This window comes from Zeus faber (genome assembly GCF_960531495.2).
Source record: "Zeus faber genome assembly, chromosome: 17".
In the NCBI taxonomy this organism is placed as follows: Eukaryota; Metazoa; Chordata; class Actinopteri; order Zeiformes; family Zeidae; genus Zeus; species Zeus faber.
The window spans coordinates 20,487,581-20,509,699 of record NC_137204.1 but is presented as its reverse complement, the minus strand read 5'-3'; the positions used below and the strand labels follow the sequence as shown (position 1 = coordinate 20,509,699).

At 46.3% G+C, this 22,119-nt stretch overlaps 1 protein-coding gene across 2 annotated transcripts; it reads left to right on the top strand.

The window, feature by feature from the left end:
• Window positions 1-31: 31 nt before the first annotated feature.
• Window positions 32-21,654, top strand: kcnn2 (potassium calcium-activated channel subfamily N member 2; the record flags this gene model as incomplete). 2 transcript variants are annotated; one of them, XM_080017768.1, is made up of 8 exons in its annotated part: window positions 32-667; window positions 1,480-1,575; window positions 10,233-10,651; window positions 12,197-12,338; window positions 12,613-12,723; window positions 12,896-13,023; window positions 18,603-18,672; window positions 21,379-21,654. In XM_080017768.1, the coding sequence occupies 8 exons, from the start codon at window positions 254-256 to the stop codon at window positions 21,652-21,654; spliced, it is 1,656 nt and encodes a 551-aa protein (XP_079873894.1). The 2 variants fall into 2 exon arrangements, with proteins under 2 accessions (XP_079873894.1, XP_079873893.1); XM_080017767.1 differs by having other exon boundaries at window positions 254-667; window positions 1,483-1,575.
• Window positions 21,655-22,119: the final 465 nt, after the last annotated feature.

The window sequence follows — 22,119 nt, the reverse complement described above, 5'->3', positions numbered from 1 at the left end:
CGCGTCGGACGCCGCCGCCGCCGCGGGAACTTTGAGGGCGCCGTCCGAGACGTCGTCCACCAGGCAAGGTTGCCAGCGCAGCGCCGGCGAGTTCACGCCTTCCTCCAGCCATGGCAGTTCGTCCAGACACCACCACCACCACCCTCATCGCCACCCTCCCCATCGCCCTCCTCATCCTCACCCTCAGCGCCGGCAGCGGGGCAGCCTGGGCGGCGGCAGCCACAAGGAGAGCAACTCCTACAATGAAATAGCCATGAGCAGCTGCAGATACAACGGCGGCGTGATGCGGCCGCTGAGCAACTTGAGCTCGTCCCGCAGAAACCTACACGAGTTCGATTCCGAGTCGCAGCCCCTGCAGCCCGTCTCCACCGGCGCCGACGCGTCGGACACGTTGGTCTCCAAGCCCGACCACAACTCCACCACCCTGATGCCTTACGCGTCCGGGGACGGCGGCGGCGGCGGCGGCGGCCACGGGGGCGGCGGCGGCGGCGGCGGTGGCGGCAAGTCCGGGAAAAAGAAGAACCAGAACATTGGGGAGAAGCTCGGCCACAGGAGGGCCCTTTTCGAGAAGAGGAAGAGACTCAGCGACTATGCGCTGATCTTTGGGATGTTTGGGATCGTTGTTATGGTTATAGAGACTGAGCTCTCCTGGGGAGCCTATGGAAAGGTGAGTAACTCCATGCGGGGGCTGAATTAAGGGTTAATTCACTGGCATGTGGTCCAGGGGAGAGGGTGGGTGGGGAGGGGGGAGGGGGGTATAATCACAACTTCCCCAAAAAGTGTTTAGCGTGCATGTAGTTGTAGTAATTGCTGCCACATACAGTAGTACACGTGTGTATCAAAGTGGTAGTGGGTGTAGAGTATGAACACAACCTGAAAAAGTGAACCCTACAGGAGAAGGGCCCTAAGGATAAAGAGGAGGATAAAGGACGAGGATTCTTCTTAATTAATTCCCCCCGCGGGCATTAATAAAGGGTTATCTTATCTTGTCGTATCTTATTTCTTCGCATCTTAACGTTATCTTAAGCTGTCCCGTGCAGGGACGTCCTCCTAACAGATGCTATTACTCCAACTTAAGTTCATCGATACAAGTCAGATCTTGCGTCAAGATATCACATATACTGAGCACGTTCAACACTATTATGAGGAAAACAGAATTCTGTGTTTGTATGTTGCAGCGGAATGCATAATGATGATAATAGTGATGATAATTCATGATAATATATCGTACAATAATTACATGGTTATTATTTCCCAATGTTATGGTTATTACTTAATAGTATCAATAATGTGTGGTACATTAAAATGGCCATTGGACGAAATTCAGCATTTCCTTTACCCACGTCCACATTTGGACTTTAATGGTGGATCTGTCACCTTGATCAGATCAGATCGTAGGTGAGTTTGAAGGTAGCCCGCCAAATATGTATTTCATGTTCTCTGTGAGTGTATGGCTATAGTGTTTTTCTTCTTTTCCAGGAGTCCTTGTATTCATTAGCTCTAAAATGCCTGATAAGCCTTTCCACAATAATTCTGCTTGGGCTGATAATCATATACCATGCAAGAGAGATTCAGGTAACGTTGGCACGTTTTTATTCCTCTTCCATTCACTCTTCATTGACTGTGACAATGTGATAAGACACTACTAAGTATGACTGCCAACAAATGTGTTGTCATATTTGCTGAAACAATTGAAGGTGCTGTGATGTATTTCTAAATCCCTGTATGCATTACCGTGAGTTATTATGGGCTGTGTGCAATTGTAGGTCTCAAAGAAAATCAGAATGTACCCACCATTCTTCTCAGTTACGGTTCTAATTATTTATTTATTTTTGTGTAGCAAACCTTTCTTCATGTTGGTGCAAAGCAGGGGCCGAGCGATTCCTTGTGCAAGAGTTTCTAACTCATTCGTTATAATCTGAAAGTGAACCGGATGCATATACCGTCAATGACTGCCCAACCCCCCCCCCGAACTGCCCCGACGCTCGGACAAAAGTGAATTTTATGACCTTGCGTCAGGGCATTGTTGCATTACTTACGCTGATTCCTCCTGCCATTCAGCACTTACGTGCCCGTTATAGAGTGGCTCAATTAAAGGCTTCATCTGTGGTGGACGTACGCCGTCAGAAGCCTCCTGCGCATAATAAGTCGCATGAATGAACTCAACGTTTGCATGGAATTCCATAGAGGGAAAAGAGGTTTTTTTTTTGTTTTTTCTTGAAAAGTTCATGCGGCTCATCGTGCGGCGCAGCTGGGCGGCTGTAGTGGTTGTTTACATCTTGGAGTGTGCAGTCTTGAGCTTGCATTTGAGCTGGCGTCACGGTCGCTCTCGCCCATCGCAGACGAGCTATTGCACCCTAAAACGCCTAAATTGCTCCCAGCAGCAGCACCTTTTTCCACGTGGCATGCTGGACCTTTTCACACAAGTTGCTTTCATGAACAGTTATTGTACTTATTATCATTATTATTATTATTATTATTGTTATTATTATTATTATTATTATTCATTTCAATTTGGTTTGTTTCAAAAGCCGTTTTAAAACTCCGCTTTTAGACTCAGGGGTCTGTTTAATTTAATGCAGAAAATATCTTGAACAGATTTGAAATCATCCTCCACCCCGGCCTGTCGTAAAATGATGCTCTGCCCCTCCCTGCTTGGGGTTTGTAAAGGCATTAAAAACCAACCGGTGGGAGATGTAAAGATGGGATTCCGTTCGAAGTTTATCTGCTAGCCGGGACACAATCTTGATTCTTGATCATAATAGCGTTTGTAATCAAGTGTGATATGAGGCATACAACAGCGTTGAATTTAAGTTAGTTGCAGAGTACAAATACCTGGATCATGACCTTCGATCAAGCACCAACTGAAGCTATACGTCAGGCTCCAGCAACTTATTGTATCCCCAAAGTCAGCGGCCAAATCTCAAAAAAAAAAAAAAAGAAAAACACAAACTAAGGGAGAGCACAAAGAGATCGGTAGAGCTCCTGCCATTAGACGGAGCAGGCTTTGTCAATACAGGGAAGAGAGGCGGCGAAAACCGCAGATCAGGGTTTCCCTGTGTACTCAGCGAAGGTAGCGAAGGCCGAGCGTCATGTCGCGAACACGCAGGGCCATAACGCCACGTTAACCCTTTCAAGCTACATGCGCAGAAAGATTCAAATCCCGAACATTTCATTTCCCATGGCAAAGAATTGTGCGCCGCGATAAAAGCCACCAAAATCGCATGACCGGAAAGACTCAAATCCTCAGTTTATACACAGGGGAAGAGCTTCTGTGCAATTTCGCCCTCCGAACTATAACATTGCTTTTCTCCGAGGAAAACGATGAGGCAGACCCTGTTTCAATTATTTCATCGATGCGATGTGAAAAGCATTCCAGCTGTGTGCATATCTGAGACTAAGCACCTCCAACCTAAACCGAACCAGATGAAAAAGACGGCGTTTTCGTCAGGAATCGCTTGTCCAGTTCGATGTTGTCGGCCGCCCTCAAAAGCACATGACAACATCCAAACGGCTGGACTCTCTTCGAGTATTCGGGCTCTTCTTGATACTCCGCGGGTGTTGTGAATTGCGATCCCCCCGTCTTTTTGTCCGTGGTGTTAACATTATGCGAGCCATGAGTGTTTACACGCTCATTCACCTTATGTGACACAAAATTTGCTCGGGGCGATGGGCAGTTGACATAGCAACTCGGCCGAAGGACAGATGGCAAACACGGAGCCGCGCGAGCTGAAAACCTGGTTCTTGATCAATATCCCGAGGCGCCGAAGGCTCAAATTCGACAGGTGGACAGCGGCCAGGGAGGCCCTCGCGGAATTTGGGATGTGTTACACGCTGCAGCATTATCTTCCACCTCGGCCAGGACAAGGATTAGGGTGCAGGAGTCGGGACTGCGGGGGACTGGGGTGGGGACCGCGTCGTCGCCTCTTTTTGATCCCTCACAATTCTTAAGAGACGGAGCGTGGCACTGTGATGACGCAAGGGCATTTCTACCATTTCGCCGTCGCTCGATGCTCTGACTGTCATGGTAGGAAGGTAGAAAGGTGTATTTTCGGCGGCGAATCCCAACTGCGCATTTGCATTCACGGGGTGGGACGTCGAAGATCAGAACTATGTCAGAATTGAACAGCACAAGCATGGAATTTTTATTTTATTTTTTTCCATTTTTCCATATATATATATATTTTTTTTTTTTCTGTTCATGTTCTGAGCAATTATAGCTGATCTGTGTCAGATGAGGGGGGAACAGAATCAGGTCAAATCAGAATGGTGGTTTATATGTAGCACGAGTCTGGAGTGTCAAACTCATGGAAGGTTGCTGTGCCAGATGGAGCTAAATAGAGATTCATGTGGTCCAGATGAATGTTTTATACCATCTATCTATCTATCTATCTATCTATCTATCTATCTATCTATCTATCTCTCTATCTATCTATCTGTCTATCTGTCTATCTGTCTGTCTGTCTGTCTGTCTGTCTGTCTGTCTGTCTGTCTGTCTATCTATCTATCTATCTCTCTCTCTTGATATATATATCCATCTGTATGTCTGTCTGTCTGTCTGTCTGTCTATTTACCTACTGTATCTATAAAAACGGGAGCAGATAAGACCTAGGAAAGGGTGGAGACCTTTAAATAGCACAGTCTAATTCACTCTCTGAAAAAGTTAAAAAGCAGGGTTTGACCTTTTTTAAATCTTAAAATTGAAATGTCATAAAGTATGAATAGAGATAATCCACCTATTTAGTCCAGTTGTTCGATCTAATTTCTCGAGATAGACAGAAAGACATTGAGAGAAAGAGAGTGAGAGACTCTCTCCCTCCATAACCTTGACATTTGTTGGAGGTTGTGACTGACATCATTCCATTCCATGGTCCCGTGACCAGCTGTACTACTTGTACAATTTTGTTTTAAGTTAAAAAAAAGGAATTTAAAAGGAATTTTGTCAAAACCTGAAAAAAAGTATTTGAGATATATTTGAAAAAAATTTCAGAATAGGTCATTTGGCTATATTTCTCCCATTGATGAGATTTCTTCGTTTGAAATTATATTTGCATCTCAGTTCCATCTCAACTGACTCAACTCCAGATTTTTTTTAAAGTTTGCAACAAACTGAAAGTAGCGGTTGTATATACATCCACAGCACATTGTTTGTGGTATTTGTGAATAGCTATATTTGAGGGCTCTTTTAAGTGCTTTTTAAAAATATATACGGGGCCGGGAGGGGTTTTGGCGCCATCTGGAGGTGGGGGAGGGAAGGGGACGCAGCTGCGGGAGATTGAGGTCATTGGGAGAGTCTTTAAAAGCATCTCTCTTGACAGCGACGCTGGGCACCCACGCTCATTGGGTGCCACTCCAACAGTTAGGAGGTGGGAGATAGCGCCAAAAACACTCCTCGCCACCACAATAATGTTTTTATTTCAATTATGGTTTCCCCACTCTTGAAGCCCCTTAATGCCGCACTATAACCGTCTATTGTTTTCACAGGATGTATAGCACAGTTCAGTTTCTCTCTTTGGAGTGACTGATGGTGTCCTCGGCCAAAAAACGATATGTCCGGAAAATATAAGCACAAAGTTTGTTTGCTGCTCCTCGCCGCAGCATGATTCATTCCGTTTGAAGTCGTTCGTTGACAGCTGGTAATCTATCAGAGGAATTTAAGAGTTTTTGGTTTTCTTCGTTGGCAGGCGGCGGCTTATTGTTCGGCGCGAGGCGAGGTTTGTAGAGTCCGCAGTTTCACTCTGAATTTATTTTGTTATTGTCGAGCACTGATATGAGTAAACCAATAAGTGCGTTTCCTCCCTGCCCACTAAGACGATGACTTCACCGCCGTTTCAGAAAGATTGTGAGTGGCATTTTCTTTTTTTTAAGCGTTTCCTTTTCTCCCCATCGCCCGTCAAAACTTTGTTGCGAGGGGGGCTCTTTGTTGCAAAGGCCGTCACTGTGTTTTTTTCCCCTCCCCTGTATTAGACAGTTGTGCTGAGTTTTCTAAACGGATGCACAAGTCTTCGGGGGCTGGGAGGTATGTCTTTGATTTTATTTTTTTATTTTTTTCACGTAACAGTAACAGCGTCATTGTTTTTTCATTCTCATAACTTCAATTCAACAACGGAAACAAGGTGGTGTAATTGTACCTTTCGATAATGGATTCCCTAAGTATCTAAGCGGTGCGGAAGCCCCTGCTCGTACCCGGGCTCTGGGTGGTGTGGAACTGCCCCGCCGTTTCTCACAGTGAAATCTGTCCTCCACCTCGGAGGGCCGGATGGGAGTCAGATAACCACTGGACGGTGATCTCAATGTTTTCACCGAACAAACAGGCGTTCAGGGGCAATGATACTCAGCTTCTCAATGAGATGGCAATCTTAATGATCATTAATTGATTGCGCTTGCCACCACATGCATTGTGCAAACATGCGGAGGGACTTTGCTGCAGAGGAATTGATATGGAGAACTTGGCAACAACAAAGGCCCGAACACCATTTTATTTATTTATTTATTTATTTATCTATTCAATTATTTAATCAAATAACTGACCGGTGGTCTGTATGTTTGTTTATTTATATAATATAAATACATATATATTTTTATAATATATATATTTTTTAGTATCAGCCTTTATTTTTATAATTGTTATTATCATTGTTATTAATAATAATCATAATGAATACAAAATATATGTGTATATAAATGTATTTAGTTATTTATTTATTTGTTTATTTAATTTAAAGTAATTTGCAACAACTTAAGATTTACTCAGCAAAAGGGTTTGTTAGTGGCTCACTTTGATATCATAAATAAACCATTACATTAATGTCTAATTGTGCTGGACCTAATTCACTAATGAGATTGAGCGTTTTCATTCTCAGTGACAAGATATATGTTCCCATCTCCACATTACACAGATTAAATATTGAGCTGGGCTCCATTAGTAATATTGAGCGTACTGAAACCCGTAACCAAGCGGGCCAGCCTCACAGGTGAGCCTCGACATAGGCCGCTCCGTGCGGGACGTCAACGGGAATTTTGAGTTACGGACTGACCTTTGGCCGCATTCAGTTGTATTGTCTGGGGAATAATGTCTGTGCCGTGGCAGAGCCTCGCCTCGGCGGCACTGAGGCAACTTTCTTCAGGGCGAGCGAGAGGAATGCTCTCTCAATGATTAAACAGGGGTTTGGATCCATTGGACAACTGCTGAACCATCCGAGGAACAGTCACTGCTGAGTGGCCACATTTGAGAATGGTCACCCTCCAAAGCTCCATTGTGCAGGCTATAACATAAAGGGCCGGGCAATATATTGTTATGATATTCATACCGTAATAGAAGACTAGATAACGTCTGGCATTTTGCTTATTGTAATATTGTGATATAGTTAAATGTTGTCTTTAAGGCTGCAGTAAAGTAATGCTTCATCGATACACAAAGACACTTTCAGATTATAGGTTCTATCAATTGTAATCAATGCCTCGATCTTTGTCGTAATATACACACTACTAATGATTGTTTCTCAATTTATCATTTATTGCGTGTGAATAAATTAGGAAAACACCAATAGCCATCAACCAAAATACGGATAAATTATCCGTCCGCTCGTCAAAGATGTTGTGATATTTGATTCAGTCGATATCGCACCGGCCCTTACCTCATTATGTGTTTGGATCGCCCTTTCTCTCTCTCGGGCGTATGAATAAGGCTTGTGCGCCGACAAAAGACTTGAGGCTTAAGCAAAACCCCCGTTCCGGCTCGGGCCTGCGCTCTCTGCCTACTTTGAGGCGGGTCGCTGCCAAACGTTTTTTCCGAGAGACCGTCCTGCAAAAGGCTGGGCCCAAGGTGACACTCGCACATACTCCAACTTCTGTCATAACTTGTAGATCCACCGCGCGCAGGGAATATTTGATGCTCGGAGGTAAAGAACCCCTGAGTATTGGATTTCAGGTCATCCATCCATTACTATAATTGCTTTTACCCACCAAGTAGGCTATCCTGAGGTAACCCGCCTTTAAATGTTTAATTACTTCGTTTTGAGGCGACGCACTTTGGGGAGACAGCGCCTGCTTTCAAATTGGATAAACACCTTAAGTTCCACGCAGTAAATATACGCTGCATTATACATCGTCTGGCAGAGCGTTGTTTTTCGGAGCCGCTTGTAAACAGAGCGCGGTTCCCGTGGCCCGCGCCGCTAAATGACACCCCGTTGGAACGCTCGACGAGAACTCGTCTGGGTAGAGTTACACGCTCCTCCGGCAGGCGCCTGTGTCTCGGAGGAACTGTGTGTTTGACCCCCCTCCCCTCCCCTCCGGAACGGTCAAATAAGCTGTTCTCGCATCTTTCGCTCAAACTTCCATTTTTGGGATGAATTCATGTGTTTTAGTAGAAAAAAACGAATGTCACCAGGATGTGGGACGCTCCGTGGCGTGCATGTTGGCGCGTCGTCCGACGGGGGCAGTGTCGGTGGTCAGGGTCAGTCATGAGGGTCCGTAAAGAGGGCGGCGTGATCATTTCTGTAGGAGTGCATTTTTCATGTGCTTGAATTAAATATGATGAATTAACCCTACAGTATTTTCTTTGTTTCGTTTGACATGGTTTTTTGTCCTCGCAAATTCGACGGATCGCACCTTCATACGCAAAAAAGGTCGTCGATCACATCAAGGCCCCTCGAGATGGGGTCGGTTTTAGTCGGAAATAAAGTAGCCGGCCGACAGAACTTTCGAGATGAGACGTGCGACTTGGGCGTGTGTTCCTCGAATTTAGTATTTTTAAGCATTATTAATGTGCGTGGTTTACTTTAAAGTTAACTCAGCCCCCCTCCGGAAAAAACCCGGCACCCACGCTTTGCGTTTCACCCCCTTGGAGTCGTCGCGAGGAGGGAACGCTAAGCTCAGGTTCACTCCTGTCTCGGAGCCATCCCCGCTCGCTACTAGTTCAGTATTCATGGTTTTACCTGAATCAGCTATCGCCGAGACATCGCATGTCATCCGCGTTGGACTTTCACAGCCTTCCACTCTTTTAACTGAGGGTGGGAATAGTCACACCTGCTTTGGCTTTTTGTCTTTGGCTGGGCTAAAAAAAAAAGGATGAAATTGCTTTTTAATTTCATGAGAAATATGTCCTTTAATCTTTTTTTTTTTTAACTATTACAGTAACACATTTTATTTTATTCTCTCGGATTCTCATAATTCAACCAGATTTCAAATCGCAGGCTTAACGGTGGCAATACAACTCAAAAAATATATAATAATAATTGCCATATCTCCCCCGACATATTCAACAAGTAGGCCACAACTCATTTCCATGATTACATCGTCTCTATCCTTTACCTCGAGGGGTCAGGAGTCACCCGTCGCCGGTTCATTAATTACGCAGGGCGGTGAAGCGCTTTGGCCCCAGCTCCCCCAGCCCCCCTTTCGCCTCTGCAGTCATTGTGTAAAAAGGAAACCGGGGAAACCTCCCGTATAACCTCCTGTATTTGCTGACAGCAACATTTCGTGAAATATCTGCTGCCAGTCGTGACGGCCCATATACAAGCGGGGGGGGGGGGGGGGTGGGGCCTTAAGGTGATTGAGTAGAGGGAGCAGGAGCTGCAGAAGGGGAATATCGGTATCGCGCGCGGAGGGGAGCGATTTGGCAAATGCGGCGAGGGCTAATAAAGCTTGATCGGGTTTAATCTGCAACTGGGTGTACAACTGGGTAATGTGAGAGAATGGGCATCGGCTTTTTTTGGATGGAGAGAGCGCATCGCCACCCCATAAGTATGATCAAACGACGGCTCTAAATGACGCGGGGGCTCGGGGCTGCACCATTAGGCCCGTCTGGATACACAGTGATGAATCCTCGGGCCGCGGATTGGGCGGAGGAGCGATTAAAAAAAAAAAAAAAAAAGGGTTGGAAGTGGCCGAAAAGGGAGAAGGGGCCGCGGCCAGAAGCGGCGAGGGCCGGGGGCCCGGGGCGAGGAGGAGGCCGTGCTAATGCGGAGGGAGGCAGATGTTTTCATCGGCGCGACGCTTTGAAGCTAAAAGCGCCACATGCTGCTGTTCAGTCGGCCTTACCTCACGGCCTCAGCCCAAATAACGGCAATAACAACAGAAATAAGCACATCCACATATATTTAATGCAGCCCAATGCTTTTTCGGTAATTTGTGACTAATTGTGATTATTATTATTTTTTTTTTTCAACATTTTCTAGATCCCCGCTGCCATTCACTGTTATTGACCCCGGCTGTGCCTGTTCACTTTGCAGTTGTTCATGGTGGACAACGCGGCGGACGACTGGAGGATAGCCATGACCTATGAGCGTATCTTCTTCATCTGCCTGGAGATCCTGGTCTGCGCCATCCACCCCATCCCGGGGAACTACACCTTCACCTGGACGGCCCGCCTGGCCTTCACCTACGCCTCCTCCAAGACGGAGGCGGACGTCGACATCATCCTCTCGATCCCCATGTTCCTGCGGCTGTACCTCATCGCGCGTGTGATGCTGCTGCACAGCAAGCTCTTCACGGACGCCTCCTCCCGCAGCATCGGTGCGCTCAACAAGATCAACTTCAACACGCGCTTCGTGATGAAGACCCTCATGACCATCTGTCCCGGCACCGTGCTGCTGGTCTTCACCATCTCGCTGTGGATTATTGCTGCCTGGACTGTGAGAGCATGCGAGAGGTGCCTGGACCCGCCCTTCTCACGCTATGTCGCACTGCCCCAACATAAATAAGGCATAGATGCGGAGTATTGACACGGCAGCCCCGGTCTCTGGCTTTTTCGTGCTCGCAGTCACAAAAATGAATCTACTGACTCGTGTCCCGGAGCGCCATTGGCGATTTTTTATTTTTTTTTTTGTGCGACACATAACGGAATTTAAACCATTTCATTTGGATGGGGAGGTTTTCTTTGGCTTTAGAAGGGGGGGGGGGGGACGCGCAGACACGAACGCTAAAACTGACTTGACCAAAGCACGCCACCGCGGGGAGGTGGGGGGGCATGGAGGTATTAAAATTTAAAATGCGTGGGTTTCAATTTCGTTAACCATCACGAAATAAAAGCGGGACGCCGGTTACGCTTTTTCTCCGAATGGTCTATTCAATTCAAGGTTGAGTGAGAATAAGATATAATAGAAGAAGATACAGGGTCATACCCTCAGTATGAATTTTATTCATAGACACAATTTAGCTGCATATAAAAATCAGCGTTTATTCGGCCGTGTACCCAGTGAACCCATCAGCCCATTTGAAACCCTAACGCTAAACCTTAACTCTAAAAATTACACTAACTGCAATTCTGCGCCATTTTGTAATGCATGTTGACGCAACTACCTACCTGGGTAAAATAGCTGTATTATTTAAAGCCTAAATATTTAAAAGATTTATGGGTAAGAAATGACATGCATTCGTTACTAGGGGTTAATTTGTTCAGGGAATATACCTGCGTTGTCAGAATTTACTGGTAATTGGCAAAGCCCTGATTATATGTGCGGCCATTTTAAGTGGCACCCCCTATTGACACTACCCCTCCTCTAAAAGTGCATGTCCAGAGGGGTCCAGCACAGTTGACCTTATGTCGATAGCGCTTTTAATCACTGAGTTATGGGGCTTCAAAGGTGACCTCTGGTCAGGGGTTCAAAGGTCAATATCTCATTTCAGGGTCCACTGAAATCATTCAGACTTGCATAGGTTAACCTACAAGATGAGACCTTTCCAAAAATGTGGTTTTTGCTCTGCCCAAGCCTGCCGTGGCAGTGGGGTGCCCGGTGTGGAATCCAAGACCACTCACAATCGAAGCTGAATAAAATCATAACTTTTTTTTTTCCGAAAATGAATTGGTTCCATTCGCTTAAAATGTTTTTGTTTTTTTAAATGTGTAGCACGGGGAAAAAGTCTGACAATCGTGCTCCGGGACACGATTCAATGGATTCATTTTCGTGACTGTGAGCATGAAAAAGCCTGAGACTGGGTTGAACCGCGGTGCACCGCGTGACACAGGTCTCGGCCAGTTCTGCGCAGCGCACGGGGACATAATGCTTCACATACTGTACACCACACTGACACACTACACTAACAGAACCTCAGCACCGGGCCAGTCATGTGACCTGCACACAGCTTAAAAACTAACCTGGGAGTTAGTCATGAAGAGATTCCCTGACGTGCGTTGCACATGAAGTGCGTGGGGCTGGTTATTCATTGTTTTCTTTTTTTGTTTCGTTTCTCACAGATACCATGACAACCAGGACATAACCAGCAACTTTCTAGGAGCCATGTGGTTGATCTCAATCACTTTTCTTACCATTGGATACGGGGACATGGTCCCGAATACATACTGTGGAAAAGGAGTGTGCCTCCTGACCGGCATCATGGTGAGAAAGCCAATTCCCGGTGAAGATGCATTGCTCATACTCGTGCGTCATCACATTAGAGGGAGGTTCGCCATCCACCTGCACGTATTCAGTCATGTTGAGTAACACTGTGATTTGGGAATTTTGTTTCAGTTATGATTAACTCAAGACATTTATTTGAGAAGCTCTGCATGCAACGCGTTAATAATATGGAACCAGGACGACCAATTTCAGAAGTAGATTAAAAAAAAAATGTTTTTTAGGAAAACAAACTGATATATCCACTGTTTGACAGGGTGCCGGCTGCACTGCCTTGGTGGTGGCTGTGGTGGCAAAGAAACTGGAATTAACCAAAGCTGAAAAACATGTCCATAATTTTATGATGGACACCCAGCTAACAAAAAGAGTAAGCCGTGTTTCATGTTGTACATTAATATTATGATTAATAATTTGATATTATTTAAAAAAAAAAACATATATATATATATATATATATATATATATATATACATATGTATATGTGCTGCTATCCACATGAAATTCCTTGAAAGATCCTCTTTGCCTGCGCTGGTGTTTAGGTGAAGAACACAGCTGCGAACGTTCTCAGGGAGACGTGGCTCATCTACAAGAACACCAAGCTGGTGAGGAAGATGGACCACGCCAGAGTGAGGAAGCACCAGAGGAAGTTCCTGCAAGCCATTCACCAGTAGGTAGCGCGTTCACCCCCCACCCCCCCCCCCCCCACCCCCCCTCTCACAAGCGTGGCAGCGGTGTCGCCCTAACGCCCTCCGTCACCGCCGACGCGCGGCCGACGCCTTTTACAAACCTGAAATCTGAATTGTTTGACACCTGTAGCAAACGTTTTTGCACTGACGATGTGGAAGGATTGTTGGGCCTTTTTTTTATTTTTATTTTTTTTATTTACGCATGTTTCACCTGACGCCGACCTCAACTATCCGGTTGTTTCGGCCGAAGAATGGTGGTCCTCATGTAAAGTCCATTTCCAGACATATTAAAAAAAAATGCATTTGCACAGGCGCTGATGGTTTATAGTTTTTTTACCAAATAAAGAACGAAGGAAAGTGGTTACTGGTATGATGTGGCCGTTCTAATTCGTACGAATATATATTTATTCTGATGCAAAATCATCCTTTGTTTTATTGAATTATTGAGACTCCGTCTGTCCGTAAACCCTAACTGGTGGAATTGAAAATAAATGTATTTCCAGTATGTTTATATCTATTTAAAATTCAATTTATAGTGGGATACTTCCATTCTTTCTTTCTTTCTTTCTTTCTTTCTTTCATTTCCTTTATTTCACATTCTTTCCGTCTGTCCGTCTATCTTTCTGTATTATTTCCTTTTATTCTTTCTGCCTGTCTCTTTTTTCCTTCTTTATTCCTTTCCCCCCTCTCTCTCTCTCTCTCGCCCTCTCTTGCCCTCTCCCGCTCTCTCTCTCTCTCTCGCCCTCTCTCTCTCTCTCTCTCTCTCTCTCTCTCCCGCCCTCCCTGACATCTCCGTGCACTTTATCTCTCAGTCCTGACCTCATGGCTGACACATCTGGCTCCCTCTCCTCTGCCGCTGGCCGGGCAGACACTTCCCTGTCAACCCGGTCTCTTTAGTGGCTCCCCGGGGATCCCTCAAGTGCTCTCTAACTCCAAAACACTATTGATTTTTAGCTCCACCTCGCTCTTGTTTTTCCCTCCACCTACAGTACATACAATAACCTCTATTATGTGCTGCCTTTTAGTTACTAGTAATGGAGGAGGCTCTCTCGCTCTCTCTCTCTCTCTCTCTCTCTCTCTCTCTCTGCACCGGAGCAACATGTGTAATGAGGTGGATGTATTTAAAGCATGACTACGAATGGGTGATTACACCGCCCAAGTTAAAAAAAAAAAGTTGACTGTTTGTTTGTTTGTTTGTTTTGTTTTTCTCTGTTTTTATTTTTTCGTGAAATGGATCTATGTGGTCTCCTTGTGTGCAACTTTGATTTGTTCATGAATCCTTTGAAACATACATTATTCGTTTGACACGAGGAGGCTTAATCATTATCGAAATAATGCCGTCTGCTGCTGCAACCTCCATCCGCGCGACAGCCTTCTTTTTTTTTTTGCGGAGATAATAATGTCCTCGCCGTTCGCGGCCCCGTCCGGGGCTGTCGCCGATGAAAACATTTCGTGTCCGACCCCCCTATTTTCTCTAGGACAGCCTAATAATGGAAATCCCTCGGAGCTAAGGCGGAAAATCCATTAAGCGCCGGGCTCAAAAGTTAAAATAAAAAACACTTTGAGCTCTGCGTCCAAGGACAAACGCTCTCCGCGGCACGGCGCGCCCGCGTTTGGATTTTAGACGCCGCCTGTTGCACGAGGTGGGGCTTGTATTGACGGGCGCGGAACGGTCCTTTGACGTCCTGTGCCCTGTTCGCCGGGTGGCCCGTGGCGCCGCGACGATAGGAACACTCCCGAGGCCGAGCACATTCCTCGAGCGGCGGGTGAGAGTCGGAGGAGCCGTCTGGGGGGCGATTGGGGGGATATTTAACTTGTAAATATCAAGTTAAATATCACCCCCCCCCCCTTTTTTTCCCTTTCAGATCTGGACAAACTGAAATTAATCACAGGGGCACCGCCCCAAAAAATGTCCCCCAGCCGGACGCGACGGGCCGCGACCGAAAACAAAGCAGTCGTTAATCTTGGACGATGTTTTCGAAGGGCGGCCGCCTGGTCGGCGTCGGTGAGGAAGGACGCGGGGCGCGGCCTCCCCGTGGCTCCCCCTACGGATTGGGGGGGGGGGGCGCGAGGTTCCCGAGAGCGTACCCCTCGCCCGCTCCCCGCGAAGCCACGCCCGAGAGAGAGACGCCCTCTCCAATCCCAGGGCTCCGCCAGACCCAGGGTCGGAAGCCGCCGCCCCCCGCGCCGCGTGACCCCTGCTCCCCACCGACGTCTCACAAACCCCCGAGAATAGTAAGGGTATAATAGAGGTTATCGTATGTAGAAACAAATGGAATTATAATTAGAAACGCCGGGAGGAGCGCCGGGTGCCGCTTCCGTCTGAAAAACAAAAAGCGCGGCGGCGGCGACGACGGCAGCGACGGAGGGATGAGGGTTACAGCAGCCGGACGGCAGCCGAATTAATTTTTTTGCCATCTGAATATATTTCTCTGATGTTGTGATAATTCATTTGTCTACTTCATGTTTCCTTTTTTTCCTGTTTGTGTCGACACAATGCGATAGAGCTCGGAAGTAAGTCTTCGCCTCACATGTAGATACAGACCTGTTGTTGTGCATGCCGACGAGAGCTTGTCTTTGAACCCGATAATATAATTAAAAATTACACTCCCTCATTTGATAAGTGAAATTCATACCGCACGAAATGGCTCCGGGTCCGGGTGGAAGGGTCCGGCTTCACTCAAAAACATTGATGTCAATTCTCTCAGGATGAGTGCAAAGCCCAGCGTGCGAGAATGTTTTATTCGCACCGATTCGATAATTTTACATGACACGTCATTACTTCCCCACCACCACCACCCCCCCCCCCCACCCCCCACCATTATATTTGCTTCAGTGATATTTTTATGACGTCGTTCAGTCCAGCCTAATAGCGTACCAAACTGAGAAAACTGCACAACAGATTCTTACATTTTACCATTCCTTTTTTATTTATTTATTTTTTTCCCCCAACCCTTTGTGAAAAACAATACGTTTTTGAAAACAAGCACCACTAACAACCACCGCTATTTCGTTGCTGACTCCACAATAACACGTGTCGAAAACGCTCTCATGGATACTAATCACATGAATTTCAGTTATCGGTGACGGAGGGTGTTTTTCTTTCCATTGTTGCATGAATGTGATGAAAAAAAAAAAAAAATCTGATCTTTAATCAGGAAGCCACTGATTAAACTCCAATTCCAACTCTGCTTTCACCTACCGAAGGATGACGGCTCGAGCGCCCACCGGACAGGGACCTGCAATAACACAAGCATACGGCGTATTGATAAGACGTCTCCCAGGTCACGTTATTGCACTTACCAGTCACGCTCACGCAAATCCGGGCTCGGGGTCATCTTTCGGCTTGTGGAACCATGGTTAAGCCTGTTACTACATTTGCAGCCACATTCCCTCCCCATTTCTCTCTTGGATGACTCGGTAGCCAAGACACCGGCAAGAGTGCCATGCCGGCCGGAGGCCAGCAGGGTAACTTGGCGTAGGGCAGCAAGTATGTTCTTCTGAAAACGAGGGCCTCGCGCGGGCTAGGCTCCACTGTAGTTGGTGTAATGGAGTTAGAGGCAACATATCTTCTTTGGGCGGAGCCTTTTTTTTTTCTTTTTCTGCTCCGCCCAGGGCATGATGTTGCATGTACGATATCCAGCCTTACAATGTGTTTTAGGGCACCGAAGTTATTTCTGCCCGGGAATGAACCGTGTCTTAGCAAAGCATAACCGTGCCCACGGGTCTGCTTTCCATACCCTTTTTACCAAATTACATTTTAAAAAAAAAAAAGAGGAAAGGCGAGGGATCGCATGTGGATGTCGGCTCGGGGGCTCTAGCGGATGTGCGAAACGCGAACGTGACCCCGAGAGGACGACATTCGGAGAACACCGGCAGACCTTGAATCTCGAGGCAAAAATGAGCGCTCTTCCGTTTCGCGGTGAAGAGGGCAAACTTTTTTTTTTTTTTTTTTTTAAGGGAAAAACAGGTCAGGCGGTTATCTCGCGGCGCTGAATTATTAAGATCGGATCAGATTGGAACAGCGGAATCCGGAATTTTTTTTTACAGCTCCGAGAAGCGCCCGGAGGCACTGACTCAACGCGCCTCCCTCATCAACCACGGCTGACAGCTATTGGTCATCCAACCGTGAAATGTAGAACTCTAACAGGTCATACATCAACCGCAAAGCCATTTAACATCTAGTATTGAATATGTTTTCGCACCGACGGGCCCTGCATTATTCCCTTTAATTTGGTAAATGACTTAAGCGATGGAAGGCTATTTTGCAAATATTGCCATCTCCCTGCCTCTGGAATCTGCATTGTCTGTAGTACTGGGACCCTAGAGAGACCGTCCTCTGCCTGCATTTTCTTTAGCAGCGCCTGTAGCACCCTCTTTTGGTCCAAGCCGACATTTCCTTTTCTCCACATCCGCCTGTGTTGAAAGACATTAAACGACCCCCGCACTGCATGAGAAGAGCTTCATTTGGGCTTTTTTTTTTTTTTTTTTTTAGCTGGGAGCTGTAAGGAACTGCCATTTTCTTTCTCTTCCGCGTGACTCGCACATGTTTTTTTTTTTCGTTTTTTTTGTTCGATCTATAAGGTCGTTTGAGCTATATATTAAAAAAGATCAATGTCCTTGCCACCGTCCGCTTGTATTGAATGGTAATACATTGTTATGCATGGATGATAACAGAAAGAAAGCACCCCAATGTCTTCAACCTGAGTATTGTATTTGATGTTCCCTCCCGCAGGGTCTATTACTGGAAACTGGCTTAAATATGTTAATTATTCATCATTTGGGTGTACGGCCAAATTATGAAATGCAAACTACCAAAACAGATATTTGGGTGGTTGAATAACATCTGCTAAACCAGGTCCTCCACCCCAAAATCATATTGTTTTGCGAGAATGCATCGCCGATTTATTTTAAAGTATTGCACTACTGTCGCACGGCATCAACAGACACAGGATATTGAGTTCTGCAAAACTGACCTTCATGTCTCCTCATGTGTCCGGAAGGAGTATTTTAAGTTTCTGTGCAGCGACATTATTGTCAGTGAGATGAAATAACAAGAGTTCAGTCGGTGTCCGGACGGACGTACGCTCGACGCCCCGAGAAGAAGAAACGCTCAAATTTAACAGAGGAGAGAGTGCATTGTGTTACCATCGCTGCTTGCGATACATAAGTTACTGTATGAAAAGGGTTTTGCGCCGTTTCTTTTCCCTCTCTCTCTCTCTTTTTTTTTTTTTATTTTTTTATTTTTCTGTCGTCCGTATTGTTTGAGAATCCCGGTTTGATTTTTCCCCTCCGGTGTGTGGCAGGCTCCGTGTGTTCCTCTCCACTTGCATGCAGCTCAACCAAAGCAGACCGATCCTTGCAAATCCCTGCATTTCTCTCCACACATCTTGTGCATGTCCTGGGAGTGTGCTCCGTGCGTGTATGCCTGCGCGTGTGTGTGTGTGTGTGTGTGTGTGTGTGTGTGTGTGTGTGCGTGCGTGCGTGCGTGTGCGTGCACAGTCTATTTGGTCACTTCTGACGGCCCCATTTATTAGATTCTGAATGGTCTTGTGTTCAGATTGAGAAGTGTTAAAATGGAGCAACGCAAGCTGAATGACCAAGCAAACTCACTAGTGGACCTTGCTAAGGTAAGCTGGACCAAACAGTTCTCCTGGGGGTTGTGGACGTTTGCATTTTTTTTTTGTATTTTTTTTTTATTTTTTGCATTAGGACGTACGATTACTCTGATACCTTCGGGTTCGTGTGACCGATGTACCTGCATGATGATCCACTCTCTTAACGATCTGTGTTCACTAATGTCCTCAAAGTCTACAGGTGTCAAATAAACAGACAGGCCTTTCCTTTGGTAATAATAATAATAAAATAAAAAAAAAAACATTTACAGGCATGTGCTGTGCTCTTTGCTGTCCTTAAATGTGCGTCCGACAGGGTTTGACCGTTTTTTCCTCCAGGTCCTCCAACCCCCCCCCCCCCCCCCCATCAAAGTTTCCAAGGGGAAGCAAAACGAAACCCCGTTCCGGCGCGCAGAAAGCCCCAGTGCCTCAGCTAATGTTCTATTTTATGTTTGTCTCCAGGCGCACTAAACAGAAGTTGACAAACCTTAGGGGCGGGGGGGAAGCCAGGCGGCGAGCCAGCCTGACACAGCAGAAAACAGAGCAACCTGGGAGGGGAGACACAGTGGGATCTGATGATTCAGCCAGAAGTAAAGACAGGAGCAAGATGGAGGACGGAAGGGGGGAAGAGGGCGGCGTCGGCGGCGGCGGCGCGGCGCTTTGACATTCAAATGTCCGCCGCGGCCAAAATTGGTCTCGGGCCGCCAAACACAACCGTGAAAGATATTGGTCAGTGCTGCCCGATCAGGCCAGCGCCGTAAAACAGCAGCTTAAGTGGGACGGTCACGTCGGATGCCGTGGCTCGGGGCCAGCGCCGCTCAGCCAGACCTTTTAATCATTGTCGTGAGGGGCTCTTGCCGTCAGAGGGCAGTGTAGCATTCATCATCTCTATACGCGCCCACTGAATGGATGGAGCCCGGGATACCCTTGGCGCCTGCGTCGCCACTGCAGCGCCGCGTGAACGCCTTTGGATCACGACGTGTTTAACATCCACTCAGAGGTGCAGCTTGGGGGTCTGTTTTTCTTTGCTGGAATGATGCATGACTTTCCTCCGGGGGGGGTTACGGTAGAAGCCTCAGGCGTTTGGAAAAAGCGCTGATAAATTGACGTGGATCCATTTGTTGCGCCATCCTTCTTTCGCTCAATCGCCCCTTTTCCTCGCCCCTAAACGGGTTGATGGTTCTCGTGTCTGGTTTTGTTATAAGGTTGCAGGGAATCAATAAACGCCTGCCCCTATATGCTTGCAGCAGCATTTTCCAGCCTTTCCGCTCATTAAACAACCTCGCTGACGGTTTACTACACGCAGGCCTCTCACCTGCGTCTTCTTAGTGTTAATTCATCAGTTTTTGGCACCGTCCACTTTTCGGACAATGGATAGTTCAGTTTGTGTCTCGACGCAATCAACATCATCCAAAAAATAAAAAATAAAAATCTGAAAACATCGATTTTATTTCGGCTTTCTTTCCAATCGTTTGGCCTAGATTTGCCGTCATTTCTCCAAACGAGATGAACTGTTAATATGTTGTGCGAACTGCCACGTCGAGCATAATCTTTGGAAAAACCACAACGGTTCCGTCGCAATCGTGGTTTGGATCAGTGCTTAAGTAATGCAACCATGATCCCGTGGTCGCCCCAGCTGTTTTTTCAGGGGGCAGTGACACTTTAGGTCCTAGTGGATCATGGTGATTGACCCCCCCCCCCCCACACACACACACACATATCCAGTCTCATATGAGAGAAGGACGAGGTAAGTGATGTCACCCCTCCCAGGTCGCCCTTGATCACTATTCTTCCTTGTAACACCTCGCCACAAACCCCGGCATTCTAAATACTAAACTATACTCCCAAACCCAATTTAGACCCTGCGATGAATAGCTTAGTGCTTTCCAACCAGGTTTCTTTCCTCCGGGGAATTATTTAAAAGTTGGAAATCGTGCCTTAAAGAGCAAGATAAACAAAGTAAATTGCATTGAGGGAAAGAGCAGGTGCCTTATCTGCCTCGGCGAGGCCAGATGGCCCCGCGTTGCTGTCAGGTATGTGTGAGAAATGCAGTGATTTTTCGTCTTTCTACGTCCACGAGATTCCACAAATAAAAAAATACAACAAAAACAAACAAAAAATACCGATTCTCAAAGTAACAAACGTTTAGCCCAGGATCAGCTGAGCCCAAACACAATATGAGGCAAAAGCGTCCCTGATGTTCTGCCTTTTTCTTTCTGTTGCACCAGAGCTTACCTTTTGCAGGTTGGAAAGTGCAATTTTGCTCATGAAGCCGCGTGCAGAAAGAGACATTTTACTTTTTGTTTTTAATTATTTTCACTTGCATTTTTTTTTTTTTTATCTGGTAAGTTTGTTTAAATAATCTCAGCGACGTCATTCATGTCATTTCGAAAAGCATTTCGTTTTTCCGTCAAACTTTAACTTAATGTGAAGAAGATTTTCATTTTTGTGGGAAGAACACTGTGAAAAGTACCTCTCGGCATTTCTTCATTAACAGCTCAAAATGATCTCACTGACTGCTTGGTACTAGAAATAAAGTACTAAAATAAAAATCACAGTAATTTTTATCCATATTCATAAAACTGACTTACTGATGCCCGGTGTGTGTGTATGTGTGTGTGTGTGTCTATATATATATATATATATATATATAATTTTATTATTATTCTTTTTTTAATCACGTTTGGAAGTAATAATGCTTTGTCCTCTCTCCTGTTGCAGACTCAGAACATCATGTACGACATGATCTCGGACCTGAACGAGAGGGGCGAGGACATGGAGAAGAGAATCGCGCTCCTGGAGACCAAGCTGGAGACCCTGCTGGGGAACCTGCAGGCCCTGCCGGGACTCATCAGCCAGATCATCAGCCAGCAGCACAGGGACTTCCTGGAGGTGCAGCTACAGCCGTACGACAAACACAGCCCCGAGCGCTCACAGTCGGTGTCCCGGCGGAGGTCCTCCTCCACGGCGCCGCCCACCTCCTCCGAGAGCAGCTAGAGTCCAATGGGGGATGCCTCCGCCGAAGACTTTTGCCATCATATGGCCAAGTTGCATTTATCGTAAAGCCTTATGGTTTCAATAAGTATTATCCAAAAATTCTGATGACAGAATCCAAGATACCGGGGACAATGCATTTTAACGGATAACTTCATGCTGTTATTTGTTTTTTATTACCTCAAAAGATGTTGTTATCCTTTGCTCTGGTGACACGACCACAAATAACGGCGCTTCCCCTCAGTTAAAAAAACATACAACTAAAAAAAGGCCTGTCGACGGAGCTATGATAAGAACTCTACTCCATCTCTATGCAGAGGTAGCCAGTTTTAAGTAGCAAGCGGGGAAACTATTGCACTAAAATAGTGCCGTTCACAGACCTTGTGCTTCTGACGGCGCGTTCCTCGCGGTTAACCGGGGAAGCCGGGCGGCCTGTTTAGTCAGGGAGCGTAACAGGTACTTTACGGG